Consider the following 16,830-nt stretch of genomic DNA (forward strand, 5'->3'; position numbering starts at 1 on the left):
ATCACTTAAACTTTGACAGTTAATTTCACTTTAGCTTGATGTATTCAAGTAAAAGTGAAAAAAGACAGCTTTTGTAAGTGCGCTTATACAAGCACTCAGCACAGAGTTAGGACATGAGCTCTTGTGACTTTGGTTATAGACTGTTTGTGTGACAGACTCATCTGCCAAATGTGAACACGGCCTTGGATCACCTCTAGTACCCCTTCCGGTCACCTGTTATGGAGAAGGAAGATTTGGGTACGGACACACAGAGGGATATTCCTTTTAATGGTAGAAATTTGTTCACATATCTACTATTTCTTTAATCTCATCATCCATGGGCTAGGTCATGAGGTATATGTGTTTTCTTCCTGGGCAAGAGAGCATTTCCTTAATTGCTTTCCTTTTCCAAGATTTCTCTGTTCTCACTAGTTTCCATTGGAAAACATCTTCTAGTGTCTTTGGAAGAAGGACCTAGGGGGCGGCTGGATGGCTCAGTTGGTTAGAGCACGAGCTCTGAACAACAGGGTTACTGGTTTGATTCCCACATGGGCCAGTGAGCTGCGCCCTCCGCAACTAGAGTAAAGACAACAAGCTGCTGCTGATTTGCAGGAGGGGAGGCCGGATGGCTCAGTCAGTTAGAGCAGAAGCTCTCAATAACAAGGTTGCCAGTTCAAGTCCCACATGGGATGGTGGGCTGCGCCCCCTGTCAACTAAAGATTGAAAACAGCAACTGGACTTGGAGCTGAGCTGCGCCCTCCTCAACTAGACTGAAGGACAACGACTTGGAGCTGATGGGCCCTGGAGAAACACACTGTTCCCCAGTAAATTTTTTTTCTTTAAAAAAGAAAGACCTATAATTCAGTAATTCCTGCTTCCTGATCTTGGTTTGACTTAGCTAATAGCCATCTGGGTTGATGTCTGACGATACTTGCGATACTTATGGGGCTATTCACCTCTGAGCTAATCCTTTGTCCATCCAGCAGGTGACGATGTGGAACAATGATTATGTTGGAGAAAAATATAGGATTTGATTAAATACTTCCTTCTGTGCACTCTTTATTACGTTGGCATGGTGTGTAACTAGCATTTGGTCGTATACTTTTCCAGTGATCAAGGAAAAAGGTGTAATTCTACCCATGGGGAAGTGATTCTTTGGGGTTTAGGAGAAATAAGCACAGAAGGCAAAAACTATGATATAGGATCAATTGTTTATTTTTTAATTTTCATACAGTTTACATTTATGAGTTCTATGTGACCAAGGTGATTTTAATGAATGCAGAATAATACATAGTTTGATAGAAGCTTGACAGAAGCATGTGTATCGAGCCCTGATATTATGTAGCAGCTATGGCCTCCGGAGCACTGATTTTGTGTTTTTGACTCCTTTGATATTTTTGGTAAAGATTAATGTACCAATCTGGAAAAGTGCTAAATTTTAACCTCTCTCAAAAAACAAACAAACAAACAAACAAAAAACACCCCCAAACCCACTTTACTTGAACCCCAATCACCCAAAATACTCATAGTTTTCTAAATTCAACTCTTCATGATGTTGCTTTCTCATGTTCACCATTTCCTAATTATAAAGTTCCAAAGTTCATAGAGAATACAGGGAAACTATCACCAGAAAAAACAAACCTAACAAGTTTAAACACAAGATAAGAAAAGAAAACCTTAGTGAAACCATAAACTTTCCTGATTCAAAGTTGATTTCTTGGGAGATTTTAATAATCTTGGCTTAATTACTTTTCTGGTGGCTTCTCACTCATCGTAATAGTATCGAGGAGACTGACTGTATCCGCCCTGTTCAGAAATATCGCTTGACACACCCTCTATATAACTGTCTGATATGTTAGATGTTGTAAAATCACTGACGTATACAAGTCTGTCACAGAATCCCACATGGCTAGAAATAGGTCTGACACTTCCAGCCTGCCTACCACTGGCTGGGCTAAGACCGGAACCCTTGTGTCTGGTGTTACTGGATCCGGATGAGGTTTGCCCATAACCAGTGCCTGAGCGTCTGGAGGTATCTCTAGCCTCGTTGTGGCGGGTTCCCTGTCTTTCGCTGGTACCAGACTGGGAGTGTCCATGGGCAGAATCGTGCTGTTGATGTCTTTGTCTGGACCCTGACCGTCCATGGGCTGACCCCGATTGAGCCTCTGAGTCTTCTGATTGTCCTTCAGTGTCACTGGCATAACGACCGCTGGATCCCTGGTGTCTGGTGTTACCAGATCCAGATGAGGTTTGTCCATGCCCAGTGCCTGAGTGTCTGGAGCTGTCATGCTGGGATTGTCTTCCCCTCGAGCTCGATCCTGACTGCCCTTGGCGTGAGTCGCTGTGTCCTCGAGAGGATGTCTCTGCATGCTGAGACCCCGACTGTCTAGAGTGCTCTACAGACTGTCCATGACTAGATCCTTGTCTTCTTGTGGCTCCAGAGTCTGACTGTCCAGCTCTCTGCCCTCTATGGGACCCAGCGTGTCTCGAGCTGTCTCCTGCCTGGCCGTGGGTGGACCCATGTTGCCTTCCTGAGCCATACTCAGATGACGTGTCTGAATCTCCTGAGTGTGCTTCACTCTCACTGTCCTGACTTACACTGGACCCTCGGTTTCTGTTTGTCTGGGATCCAGATGACGAGTGTCCATGCCCAGACTGTGAGTGCCGAGAACTGTTGCTGGCTTGTCCCTGGCTAGATGTGTGAGTGCTTGTCCTCGTGGATCCTGAGTGACCATGGGAAGACTGAGCCTGACCCTGGGAGGCTGAGTGGTGCTGTTGGGACCCTTGGTGTCTCGAGCTGTCCCTACCTTGTTCGTGGTGGGATCCCTGTCTCCCTCCAGTGCTGGATCCGGGCCGTCCCTGGGAGGACCCAGAGCGTCCACTGGTGGAGCCCTGACGCTCCTGCGATCCTGAGTGTCTGGAGGTATCTCTTGCCTGGTTGCGGCGGGATCCCTGTCTTTCGCTGGTACCGGACTGGGAGCGTCCATGGGCAGAATCGTGCTGTTGATGTCTTTGTCTGGACCCTGACCGTCCATGGGCTGACCCCGATTGAGCCTCTGAGTCTTCTGATTGTCCTTCAGTGTCACTGGCATAACGACCGCTGGATCCCTGGTGTCTGGTGTTACCAGATCCAGATGAGGTTTGTCCATGCCCAGTGCCTGAGTGTCTGGAGCTGTCATGCTGGGATTGTCTTCCCCTCGAGCTCGATCCTGACTGCCCTTGGCGTGAGTCGCTGTGTCCTCGAGAGGATGTCTCTGCATGCTGAGACCCCGACTGTCTAGAGTGCTCTACAGACTGTCCATGACTAGATCCTTGTCTTCTTGTGGCTCCAGAGTCTGACTGTCCAGCTCTCTGCCCTCGATGGGACCCAGCGTGTCTCGAGCTGTCTCCTGCCTGGCCGTGGGTGGACCCATGTTGCCTTCCTGAGCCATACTCAGATGACGTGTCTGAATCTCCTGAGTGTGCTTCACTCTCACTGTCCTGACTTACACTGGACCCTCGGTTTCTGTTTGTCTGGGATCCAGATGACGAGTGTCCATGCCCAGACTGTGAGTGCCGAGAACTGTTGCTGGCTTGTCCCTGGCTAGATGTGTGAGTGCTTGTCCTCGTGGATCCTGAGTGACCATGGGAAGACTGAGCCTGACCCTGGGAGGCTGAGTGGTGCTGTTGGGACCCTTGGTGTCTCGAGCTGTCCCTACCTTGTTCGTGGCGGGATCCCTGTCTCCCTCCAGTGCTGGATCCAGGCCGTCCCTGGGAGGACCCAGAGCGTCCACTGGTGGAGCCCTGACGCTCCTGCGATCCTGAGTGTCTGGAGGTATCTCTTGCCTGGTTGCGGCGGGATCCCTGTCTTTCGCTGGTACCGGACTGGGAGCGTCCATGGGCAGAATCGTGCTGTTGATGTCTTTGTCTGGACCCTGACCGTCCATGGGCTGACCCCGATTGAGCCTCTGAGTCTTCTGATTGTCCTTCAGTGTCACTGTCATGACGGCCGCTGGATCCCTGGTGTCTGGTGTAACCAGATCCAGATGAGGTTTGTCCATGCCCAGTGCCTGAGTGTCTGGAGCTGTCTGCTTCCCGCTCATGGCGGCGCCCTTGTGTTTGTGTAGTGCTGGATCCTGACTGTCGATGGGCAGAGTCGGATTGCCTACGGGGGGCTGTCTGCCCTTGGTGCGACCCTGAGTGCCTAGCGGTGTCTCCTGACTGGCCATGGGTAGAGCCATGCTGTGGCCGTGAACTGGACCCCGTCCTCCCATGGGTCGAGTGGGATTGTCTACCTGAATCATCCGACTGTCCTTCGCTGTCGCTGGACTGACTGCTACCGGATCCTTGGTGTCTGTTTGTCCTTGACCCTGCGGATGTTCCAGTTCCTGAGTGTCTGGAGCTGTCATGCCGGGATTGCTGTCTTCCCCTCGAGCTCGATCCTGACTGCCCTTGGCGTGAGTCGCTGTGTCCTCGAGAGGATGTCTCTGCATGCTGAGACCCCGACTGTCTAGAGTGCTCTACAGACTGTCCATGACTAGATCCTTGTCTTCTTGTGGCTCCAGAGTCTGACTGTCCAGCTCTCTGCCCTCGATGGGACCCAGCGTGTCTCGAGCTGTCTCCTGCCTGGCCGTGGGTGGACCCATGTTGCCTTCCTGAGCCATACTCAGATGACGTGTCTGAATCTCCTGAGTGTGCTTCACTCTCACTGTCCTGACTTACACTGGACCCTCGGTTTCTGTTTGTCTGGGATCCAGATGACGAGTGTCCATGCCCAGACTGTGAGTGCCGAGAACTGTTGCTGGCTTGTCCCTGGCTAGATGTGTGAGTGCTTGTCCTCGTGGATCCTGAGTGACCATGGGAAGACTGAGCCTGACCCTGGGAGGCTGAGTGGTGCTGTTGGGACCCTTGGTGTCTCGAGCTGTCCCTACCTTGTTCGTGGCGGGATCCCTGTCTCCCTCCAGTGCTGGATCCGGGCCGTCCCTGGGAGGACTCAGAGCGTCCACCGATGGAGCCCTGATGCCCACGAGACCCTTGGTGTCTCGAGCTGTCCCTAGCTTGTTCATGGTGGGATCCCTGTCTCCCTCCAGTGCTGGATCCTGGCCGTCGCTGGGAGGACTCAGAGCGTCCACTGGTGGAGCCCTGACGCTCCTGCGATCCTGAGTGTCTGGAGGTATCTCTTGCCTGGTTGTGGCGGGATCCCTGTCTTTCGCTGGTACCGGACCGGGAGTGTCCATGGGCAGAATCGTGCTGTTGATGTCTTTGTCTGGACCCTGACCGTCCATGGGCTGACCCCGATTGAGCCTCTGAGTCTTCTGATTGTCCTTCAGTGTCACTGGCATAACGACCGCTGGATCCCTGGTGTCTGGTGTTACCAGATCCAGATGAGGTTTGTCCATGCCCAGTGCCTGAGTGTCTGGAGCTGTCATGCTGGGATTGTCTTCCCCTCGAGCTCGATCCTGACTGCCCTTGGCGTGAGTCGCTGTGTCCTCGAGAGGATGTCTCTGCATGCTGAGACCCCGACTGTCTAGAGTGCTCTACAGACTGTCCATGACTAGATCCTTGTCTTCTTGTGGCTCCAGAGTCTGACTGTCCAGCTCTCTGCCCTCGATGGGACCCAGCGTGTCTCGAGCTGTCTCCTGCCTGGCCGTGGGTGGACCCATGTTGCCTTCCTGAGCCATACTCAGATGACGTGTCTGAATCTCCTGAGTGTGCTTCACTCTCACTGTCCTGACTTACACTGGACCCTCGGTTTCTGTTTGTCTGGGATCCAGATGACGAGTGTCCATGCCCAGACTGTGAGTGCCGAGAACTGTTGCTGGCTTGTCCCTGGCTAGATGTGTGAGTGCTTGTCCTCGTGGATCCTGAGTGACCATGGGAAGACTGAGCCTGACCCTGGGAGGCTGAGTGGTGCTGTTGGGACCCTTGGTGTCTCGAGCTGTCCCTACCTTGTTCGTGGTGGGATCCCTGTCTCCCTCCAGTGCTGGATCCGGGCCGTCCCTGGGAGGACCCAGAGCGTCCACTGGTGGAGCCCTGACGCTCCTGCGATCCTGAGTGTCTGGAGGTATCTCTTGCCTGGTTGCGGCGGGATCCCTGTCTTTCGCTGGTACCGGACTGGGAGCGTCCATGGGCAGAATCGTGCTGTTGATGTCTTTGTCTGGACCCTGACCGTCCATGGGCTGACCCCGATTGAGCCTCTGAGTCTTCTGATTGTCCTTCAGTGTCACTGGCATAACGACCGCTGGATCCCTGGTGTCTGGTGTTACCAGATCCAGATGAGGTTTGTCCATGCCCAGTGCCTGAGTGTCTGGAGCTGTCATGCTGGGATTGTCTTCCCCTCGAGCTCGATCCTGACTGCCCTTGGCGTGAGTCGCTGTGTCCTCGAGAGGATGTCTCTGCATGCTGAGACCCCGACTGTCTAGAGTGCTCTACAGACTGTCCATGACTAGATCCTTGTCTTCTTGTGGCTCCAGAGTCTGACTGTCCAGCTCTCTGCCCTCGATGGGACCCAGCGTGTCTCGAGCTGTCTCCTGCCTGGCCGTGGGTGGACCCATGTTGCCTTCCTGAGCCATACTCAGATGACGTGTCTGAATCTCCTGAGTGTGCTTCACTCTCACTGTCCTGACTTACACTGGACCCTCGGTTTCTGTTTGTCTGGGATCCAGATGACGAGTGTCCATGCCCAGACTGTGAGTGCCGAGAACTGTTGCTGGCTTGTCCCTGGCTAGATGTGTGAGTGCTTGTCCTCGTGGATCCTGAGTGACCATGGGAAGACTGAGCCTGACCCTGGGAGGCTGAGTGGTGCTGTTGGGACCCTTGGTGTCTCGAGCTGTCCCTACCTTGTTCGTGGTGGGATCCCTGTCTCCCTCCAGTGCTGGATCCGGGCCGTCCCTGGGAGGACCCAGAGCGTCCACTGGTGGAGCCCTGACGCTCCTGCGATCCTGAGTGTCTGGAGGTATCTCTTGCCTGGTTGCGGCGGGATCCCTGTCTTTCGCTGGTACCGGACTGGGAGCGTCCATGGGCAGAATCGTGCTGTTGATGTCTTTGTCTGGACCCTGACCGTCCATGGGCTGACCCCGATTGAGCCTCTGAGTCTTCTGATTGTCCTTCAGTGTCACTGTCATGACGGCCGCTGGATCCCTGGTGTCTGGTGTAACCAGATCCAGATGAGGTTTGTCCATGCCCAGTGCCTGAGTGTCTGGAGCTGTCTGCTTCCCGCTCATGGCGGCGCCCTTGTGTTTGTGTAGTGCTGGATCCTGACTGTCGATGGGCAGAGTCGGATTGCCTACGGGGGGCTGTCTGCCCTTGGTGCGACCCTGAGTGCCTAGCGGTGTCTCCTGACTGGCCATGGGTAGAGCCATGCTGTGGCCGTGAACTGGACCCCGTCCTCCCATGGGTCGAGTGGGATTGTCTACCTGAATCATCCGACTGTCCTTCGCTGTCGCTGGACTGACTGCTACCGGATCCTTGGTGTCTGTTTGTCCTTGACCCTGCGGATGTTCCAGTTCCTGAGTGTCTGGAGCTGTCATGCCGGGATTGCTGTCTTCCCCTCGAGCTCGATCCTGACTGCCCTTGGCGTGAGTCGCTGTGTCCTCGAGAGGATGTCTCTGCATGCTGAGACCCCGACTGTCTAGAGTGCTCTACAGACTGTCCATGACTAGATCCTTGTCTTCTTGTGGCTCCAGAGTCTGACTGTCCAGCTCTCTGCCCTCGATGGGACCCAGCGTGTCTCGAGCTGTCTCCTGCCTGGCCGTGGGTGGACCCATGTTGCCTTCCTGAGCCATACTCAGATGACGTGTCTGAATCTCCTGAGTGTGCTTCACTCTCACTGTCCTGACTTACACTGGACCCTCGGTTTCTGTTTGTCTGGGATCCAGATGACGAGTGTCCATGCCCAGACTGTGAGTGCCGAGAACTGTTGCTGGCTTGTCCCTGGCTAGATGTGTGAGTGCTTGTCCTCGTGGATCCTGAGTGACCATGGGAAGACTGAGCCTGACCCTGGGAGGCTGAGTGGTGCTGTTGGGACCCTTGGTGTCTCGAGCTGTCCCTACCTTGTTCGTGGCGGGATCCCTGTCTCCCTCCAGTGCTGGATCCGGGCCGTCCCTGGGAGGACTCAGAGCGTCCACCGATGGAGCCCTGATGCCCACGAGACCCTTGGTGTCTCGAGCTGTCCCTAGCTTGTTCATGGTGGGATCCCTGTCTCCCTCCAGTGCTGGATCCTGGCCGTCGCTGGGAGGACTCAGAGCGTCCACTGGTGGAGCCCTGACGCTCCTGCGATCCTGAGTGTCTGGAGGTATCTCTTGCCTGGTTGTGGCGGGATCCCTGTCTTTCGCTGGTACCGGACCGGGAGTGTCCATGGGCAGAATCGTGCTGTTGATGTCTTTGTCTGGACCCTGACCGTCCATGGGCTGACCCCGATTGAGCCTCTGAGTCTTCTGATTGTCCTTCAGTGTCACTGGCATAACGACCGCTGGATCCCTGGTGTCTGGTGTTACCAGATCCAGATGAGGTTTGTCCATGCCCAGTGCCTGAGTGTCTGGAGCTGTCATGCTGGGATTGTCTTCCCCTCGAGCTCGATCCTGACTGCCCTTGGCGTGAGTCGCTGTGTCCTCGAGAGGATGTCTCTGCATGCTGAGACCCCGACTGTCTAGAGTGCTCTACAGACTGTCCATGACTAGATCCTTGTCTTCTTGTGGCTCCAGAGTCTGACTGTCCAGCTCTCTGCCCTCGATGGGACCCAGCGTGTCTCGAGCTGTCTCCTGCCTGGCCGTGGGTGGACCCATGTTGCCTTCCTGAGCCATACTCAGATGACGTGTCTGAATCTCCTGAGTGTGCTTCACTCTCACTGTCCTGACTTACACTGGACCCTCGGTTTCTGTTTGTCTGGGATCCAGATGACGAGTGTCCATGCCCAGACTGTGAGTGCCGAGAACTGTTGCTGGCTTGTCCCTGGCTAGATGTGTGAGTGCTTGTCCTCGTGGATCCTGAGTGACCATGGGAAGACTGAGCCTGACCCTGGGAGGCTGAGTGGTGCTGTTGGGACCCTTGGTGTCTCGAGCTGTCCCTACCTTGTTCGTGGTGGGATCCCTGTCTCCCTCCAGTGCTGGATCCGGGCCGTCCCTGGGAGGACCCAGAGCGTCCACTGGTGGAGCCCTGACGCTCCTGCGATCCTGAGTGTCTGGAGGTATCTCTTGCCTGGTTGCGGCGGGATCCCTGTCTTTCGCTGGTACCGGACTGGGAGCGTCCATGGGCAGAATCGTGCTGTTGATGTCTTTGTCTGGACCCTGACCGTCCATGGGCTGACCCCGATTGAGCCTCTGAGTCTTCTGATTGTCCTTCAGTGTCACTGTCATGACGGCCGCTGGATCCCTGGTGTCTGGTGTAACCAGATCCAGATGAGGTTTGTCCATGCCCAGTGCCTGAGTGTCTGGAGCTGTCTGCTTCCCGCTCATGGCGGCGCCCTTGTGTTTGTGTAGTGCTGGATCCTGACTGTCGATGGGCAGAGTCGGATTGCCTACGGGGGGCTGTCTGCCCTTGGTGCGACCCTGAGTGCCTAGCGGTGTCTCCTGACTGGCCATGGGTAGAGCCATGCTGTGGCCGTGAACTGGACCCCGTCCTCCCATGGGTCGAGTGGGATTGTCTACCTGAATCATCCGACTGTCCTTCGCTGTCGCTGGACTGACTGCTACCGGATCCTTGGTGTCTGTTTGTCCTTGACCCTGCGGATGTTCCAGTTCCTGAGTGTCTGGAGCTGTCATGCCGGGATTGCTGTCTTCCCCTCGAGCTCGATCCTGACTGCCCTTGGTGTGAGTCGCTGTGTCCTCGAGAGGATGTCTCTGCATGCTGAGACCCCGACTGTCTAGAGTGCTCTACAGACTGTCCATGACTAGATCCTTGTCTTCTTGTGGCTCCAGAGTCTGACTGTCCAGCTCTCTGCCCTCGATGGGACCCAGCGTGTCTCGAGCTGTCTCCTGCCTGGCCGTGGGTGGACCCATGTTGCCTTCCTGAGCCATACTCAGATGACGTGTCTGAATCTCCTGAGTGTGCTTCACTCTCACTGTCCTGACTTACACTGGACCCTCGGTTTCTGTTTGTCTGGGATCCAGATGACGAGTGTCCATGCCCAGACTGTGAGTGCCGAGAACTGTTGCTGGCTTGTCCCTGGCTAGATGTGTGAGTGCTTGTCCTCGTGGATCCTGAGTGACCATGGGAAGACTGAGCCTGACCCTGGGAGGCTGAGTGGTGCTGTTGGGACCCTTGGTGTCTTGCGCTGTCCCTAGCTTGTTCGTGGTCAGATTTTTGTCTCCCTCCAGTGCTGGATCTGGAATATGGTGGTTCGATTTCTTCTATTTCATTATCATTTTTACCATATGTATTTCCTTCATGTTCATAGTATGAGTCCTCATCTGTTGATTCTTCCCAATTTATATACTGTTGTCTCAGATTTTCATTATGAAATTCATCGTCTCTGCCTCTTTTTCCTCTGATTGTGCTAACAGTTGACATATACCTTCTTTCTTGGTCTTCATCATAACTTGACCTACTTTCCTTTTTTCCACCTGACTGATCATGTTGTTTGCCATATTTGTCGTCATGTCTGGATGGTTCACCTTTTCGTTCTCGTGTTTCAGAACTAGGTCTATGTCTCTTTCTGTCACTTCCCCTTGGGCTCTTGGATCTTGTTTTGTCCCTCTTTCCATCTGTTTTGGAATGACTGGATTTTCTCTTTCTGTCTTCTTCCTTTTGTCTTTCTTCTTCTACGTCTTTTTTAGCGTGTGATTTATGATGTCCCTTTCTTTTGTGGTGTGGTCCTGATGCTTGGAAATTTTGTCTTCTGGTTGACTTATAGAATGCTTTTGCCAATTTGAATATCATCAGGAAAAACTCTTCAAAGTCTATTTTGTTGTTGTGGTCTTTGTCTAGGTAATCCATGAAGATATCAGCAGTGTCTGGGTCATCTGGATTCTGCACAGAGAGTAGACAGCAAGAAAGAACATATTAGACAGATGCCCCTGGTTAATGGAATAATCCATAATCAATTTAGGGAATGTGTATTTTTGGTACTTAAAATTGGAACCAAATCTGGTGTTATTTTTTAAAATATTGTTTAGCTTATCCTGAGTCAGTAGGAAACTATAGGTGCTGTAAGAAAAAAAGAAATGTTAAATATACATGGTAACAGGAAAAAGATTTGATGGCCAAGTTCCTGTTGTTCCTACTTTAAATATCAATATATTATAAAATTTATAATTGAGCTATCTTTTAAACATACCATCTTAGCAATCTTCATGTAGTAAAAATAGTACGAAGCCCTAACTAAGTGGTATTTATGTCTTTGTCATTAAATATTTGTATTATTGTTCCTTCATAGAACTTGTGTGTTTGTGTAGGTATGTGAGTGCGTGAGCAGACTCTTGTGAGTGTATAATAGATATAAAGGTTTAAAGAGAGGAAAACAAATTTCTATCTGTTTTGCACGAGGGTTAAGTCGGGTTTTATTCCAAAAGATACAATTCACAAAAATTAACAATAATCCTTTGTGAGACTATTAATGCAGAACCGACATGCTACACCCTTTAATCCTGGCAAATATCTCTTACCCTCAGGATTGGGCGAAACTCCAATTCCAGAAGTTGCTTCAGCTCCTCTTTGCTTACTGTTTCAGTCTCCTCATCTGTTCTTGCATACCGGTGGAACAGGTCGATGATGGAAGTGATGTTTTCCATAAGAGTAGACATCTTTTGGAAATCTAGGTAAACCTAGAAGGAAGAAAGAAAAATGTCCTTTTCTTGTATTTTGTTCCCTAGGCCATATCCATTCTTCCTGTATTAAGAATAGTACATTCTTTTTAAACCTCCATCTTCTCTGAAGTGGTTCAGCTCTAAAAATGGAAGTGGTGGCCATGCAAAAGTTCTGATTCCCATCTGCACAGTGAAATCTCTAAAGTTTGACTGGATTACCCAAACTGTCAATTTCTTGGCCTGGAACTCATTCATAGCAGGTTAGGCTGATCGGCCTCCCTGTGCTGTAGAGAAGCTCATGTCTCTGATTGATCTGGCCATGGCCCATTGCAGGGGTTTTAGGAAGGCCCACTGGTCAGAAGCAGGAAGATGTACTCATCCAAAATCAATTCTGTAAAAGCTAACTTGCTGAATGATCAATTTGTTGAGCGACAATTTTCTGAAAACCACTTTGCGAAATGACCAAGACTCACAATGAACGTTCACTCACTTGTTTTCTTTTTTCCCCAACAGTTCATGGTGGCTACCGTATTTTAATTGGATAGGCCAACTTTAATGGCTTTTCAATAGTATAAATAATTTTCTGTTGACTGGCTTTAATTTTACTACTTAAAGAATACTATGTAAGGAATGCTCAACTTATCTCACTGGTGAACACAAAATTACTAAGAATGTCAATAAATTTAAAAAAGCATGAATTGGATAAAACATTATAATGGCTACTTTAGAAGTTATACAACCAGGAAAACTAAAATAATATATGAACTGGTAGTTTGAAAGACATGACTGTTCTAGTGAGAGTTAAAGAATTTATGGACCTTGGATTATTTTTTAAAAGGAAATAGACATTCATTAAATTATGACATAGTGAAGCATGTGCTTTGATAAATTTATGGGTAATCACTAACAGAATGTACTTTATAACCTCTAAACCATTAGAGCAGAAAAAAGGAGAATAAAAAAAACCTTGATCAATTCAATAGAAGACAGGAAAAATGTAAATAAGAAGCATTGAAAAGGCAGGGTAAAGAGGAAGTACAAAATAAAAGCGTAATAGAATACATATAATTTTATCATTAATTACAATACTTGAAAAATGTGCCAGACTTGCTGGTTAAAAGACAGATTGTAAAGATTGAATTTAAAAAAATATGTAATTGTATGCGTCTTTACAAAAAAACACTTCTGAGATGTAAGAATTTTTTCAGCCACTGCTATTTCTGGTGACATTTCATTTCTTGTACTTCTCTATAATTGTACCGTCTCCTAAATCTCAGTCTCAAGGATTCTACTCTCTGACCTCCTCTTGTTCCCGACTTCAAGAATTCTTTGACCTCATGGTCCATTTTCCACTCTATGTCCTTGCCTCCCGTTTTACCTTAGTTAGACCTTATCGTTAATTTCCACCATTGCGCCTTGCATATCCCCTGGCTCTCCCTCCGCTGACTCTTATACACACTGGCCAAAATTCCAGCAGCTTCTTTCTTTCCGTATCTCACAAGATGTCCTTGACTTTTTTTTTTTTTTTTTCACTGACAGCTTGGAAGCCAATGGCAAAGAATTTCCTCATTTCCCCCAGTATCCGACCTCTGACCTACTGTATTTGTATCCATATCTTTTACCTGCACCGCTCTTTCGTTCAATGAACAGCGTGTGCTCCTCTTTTTTGTTGGGGCCCTAGACCCCACTGTCTCTTGCCTATTCAAGCACTTTGCTTTTGCAGTTTCCCGCTTTCTTTCCTGCATCATCAATTTCCTTTCTTTACTGCATCGTTCCCTTCAGCAGATACGCTGAAATGTCTCAGATCTAACAGTTCCTCTCCCCCACCCGACATGTCCCTTTAAGTACCATCTGATTTGTCTTTTCTCACTAATAGCAAAACCCCTTTAAAAGATATGCCTATACATTCTGTCCTTACTTCTGTTTTCTTTTACTTAAATTATCTCTCTCTCTGGAAAACCCACTAAGACGCTCATGCAGATAAGAAATGTCCATCTTGCCAAATCCAACTATACATTTTCGTTTCACTTATTGCTTGACATATTATGGGATTCTATGCAGCGGGTTACATCCTCCCTCAGAGACCCCAAGGTCTCCTGTTTGTTCTCCAGCCTCACCACGCATGTTTTCTTTGTCTCCTCTTTAGCCTCTAACGTTGATGTGCCCTGAGATTCACTCCTCAGTAAAGGACGATATCTTACAAGAATATGTTCAAGATCTTAAGTTAGGGCAACACTTCTTAAATAGAACTCAAGCAGTATTAGTTATGAAGAGAAAGACTGATAAATCAACCTGCATTAAAAGTAGGCACGTCTGTTCATTGAAAGACCCTATTAAAGGAGAGTGGGAGGGTACGTGCCACACATAAAACCAACAAAGGGCTTGCTCTTGAATATAAAAATGCCTTTTATAAAGCAACAGAAAACATACAGACAGCCCAATAGGAAAATGAGTGGGGACCACAGAAACTTTACAAAAAAGAGGATGACCAAATGGCTAAGAAACATGCCCAAAGTTCTGACCCCCATTAATCATTACATCGAGAGACCACATTACACCCACCAAAATGACTAAAAGACAAAAAGGAAAAAAGAAACTTGACAATACCCAATATTGGCGAGGATATGGAAAAACGGGATCTCTCATACAGTGCTGGAATGAGCATACACCTACAGAAGCCCTTTCGAAAATTGTTTGGCAGAGTCTAAGACCCAGCGATTGACTCCTAGGAATATTCCCAACAGAAACATATACACAAGAATAACCAAAAATCATGCCCCAAAAGGTTCATAACCCTGTTTATGATACTTTCCCAAATGGAAACAACCCAAATATTGACCAATAGAAAAATGGATAAAAATTTCAGGTATTTTCATATAATAGGTGTGATAACCTGGATAGGATGATAGTGATGGAGAGGCAAACAGTTGTACTTAGCAGGCCTGGTAGGTAGAGTTGACTGGACATGGTGGCGAATCAGCGTGGTATAAGTGTAAGACCAGAGTCATAGATAACGGCTAGATTTGGGCTCGGGCAAAGATTATTTCTCACTATTCCTGTTATCCCCATCAACGCTCACCGAAAACTGCAGTCCTTCACCTTGTTCCGACTGGTTTTCTTATTATCCCTTTTTCCACGTAGCAGCCCGGAATGGTGTTTTAGAAACACACATTAGATTACCTTACCCCATGCTTAATACTGTCCCATGACTTCTCATGTACTTAAAATAATGTGCAGAGTCTCCTGTGCCCCTCGGTGCGTGGCCTGCCCCGTCTAGCCCTCTGACACTACCGTCTACCCACTGTTCCTCTGGGTGAGTATGCTGTAGGCACACTTGCTTCTTTTTGTTCTTTGAAAACATTTACTTCTGCTTAAGAATCTTGCCCTTTGCCTTGTCATTAAAATCTCCACTCAAAAGATCATCCGCCGAATAGGTCTTTCCTGGCCATTCTTTTCCCACATCTGAGGTTCTCTCCTTCCATGATCCTACTACATCACTCTCTTGTTTTCTTCATTGTTCTCATTACTCTTTGAATTGTATTCATTTAATCATTACTGACTGTCTCCTCCACTACAAGATAATTTCCCAAGAGTAGGGAGCTGTGGTGGTGAATGTATCTTTGTTGAAGAAATGAATACATGGAAAATCCGGCAATCTAAAGAGAGGCTTGAGTAGCCTACTGGAAAAAAAACATGTATGCCCTCATTTTCCAGGAGCAGTGTAACTGTACCACTGAAAATGAAGACCCCCCAAACCTCCAGAACTCTCTGCCTTAGCATATGCATACAGCCCCTTTCCACTTTGCTAAGCACAAAGCAGGCAGTTAGATGGGTTCCCTCGTACTTACTTTGTTCACCAGAAGAGCGAGTAGGATATAGCCCGAAGCAACTTGCTGGGTGCTGCTGGCCTGAGATAATGGCCTTTTTATAGCAGGTTCATCCAGGGAGGGCCCGTCCTTTGTAGGCTGCTCTGATTCATTCCTAACCAAACCCAGATCCACCCACATCTCCACCTCTATTTCTCTACAGACAAGTGTTTACCTCCAACTTCCTCACGTACTCATGTATGTTTGCTTGACCAAGTTCCAAATTTAGGTGGACGTGAACCCCATAAAGTGGAGATTTCATGGAAGGTCTCCTTTGGGTATTACCATAGGTTCCTGTGTGCAGGTTCATACTTTCTACTTTTCTTTTTTGTGTGTGTGGAAACCCCACATTGACTTTGGAGGTACTTGAAAATATCTACTGATAAATACACTTTTTTTTATCCGTGGCTCTAGAGGGGTAGAATATACGTTTGTGAGAAATTGAAGTCCAGTTGAATGGTGGGAAGACATGATAAGCACCTACCTGCATGTCCCTTTTTACCTGTGAATTCCACATCTGGATGCTGAGAGAACTTGTCGTGAGATAGTCATCTAGAAATTATGATGCATGGCGAGATGATAGGCAAATTTAATTTTGCCTTTGCAAAAGAGCAAGAAATGAGCCCTTGAGTTAGAAGCGGTGATCACTAGCATGAGTGCACTCGGTACAAATCGTTAGTGTAATTTTACCTTGTTTTCAAGGACAATACACTGGAGTATCAGAGACGTGTTGCCCGTACTCTTCCTGTGGGTTAAAGCGTGGATATTCTCATTTGTTCTTATAAATATACAGGGGACTCCTAGCCTTGCCCTCTCTCTTGGTTTCCAGACTGTTGTGTTGACCCCGACATTTCTGTGTGGATGTGTCTTAGGTACCTCAGTCCATACTGTTCAAACCTGAGCTGATTATCGCTCCCTAATAACCAAATGTACAGTCTTCCAGAGGCCACATATTGGTCGATTCCATCCCCAACCACTGACTTTCTCAAGCTCCACAAAGCCATGTTTCACTTCTGCCTGTCCTTTACCGCTCACGCCATGCCACATCATGTCAGTGCCACCGAGCCTTATATTCCTTCTGTGTGGGCCTGTTCTCTCTCTGCAGTGCTGCAGTTTTAGTTCTGGACCTCACCATCTTCCAATTGGGTATTTGCAAAAAGTGTCATAAGTAGCCCCTCTACTACCATGTTTCCCCAAAAATAAGACCTAACTGGAAAATAAGCCCTAGCATGATTTTTCACAATGACATCCCCTGCACATAAGCC

General features: G+C 48.8%; 1 protein-coding gene across 1 annotated transcript; it reads right to left on the reverse strand.

Annotated features, from left to right (window-relative positions):
• Positions 1 to 209: 209 nt before the first annotated feature.
• FLG (filaggrin) lies at positions 210 to 15,583 on the reverse strand. Its single transcript, XM_088799737.1, has 4 exons — positions 15,548 to 15,583; positions 11,559 to 11,717; positions 2,456 to 10,923; positions 210 to 213 (listed from the first exon to the last, which is right to left on the reverse strand). Exons 2-4 carry the CDS (start codon positions 11,694 to 11,696, stop codon positions 210 to 212), a joined length of 8,610 nt encoding a protein of 2,869 aa, XP_088655863.1. The 5' UTR covers positions 11,697 to 11,717; positions 15,548 to 15,583.
• Between the last annotated feature and the right edge of the window lie 1,247 nt (positions 15,584 to 16,830).

Source organism: Rhinolophus sinicus, chromosome 7 (genome assembly GCF_057876585.1).
Source record: "Rhinolophus sinicus isolate RSI-liver-muscle chromosome 7, RSI-T2T, whole genome shotgun sequence".
NCBI classification, from domain to species: Eukaryota; Metazoa; Chordata; class Mammalia; order Chiroptera; family Rhinolophidae; genus Rhinolophus; species Rhinolophus sinicus.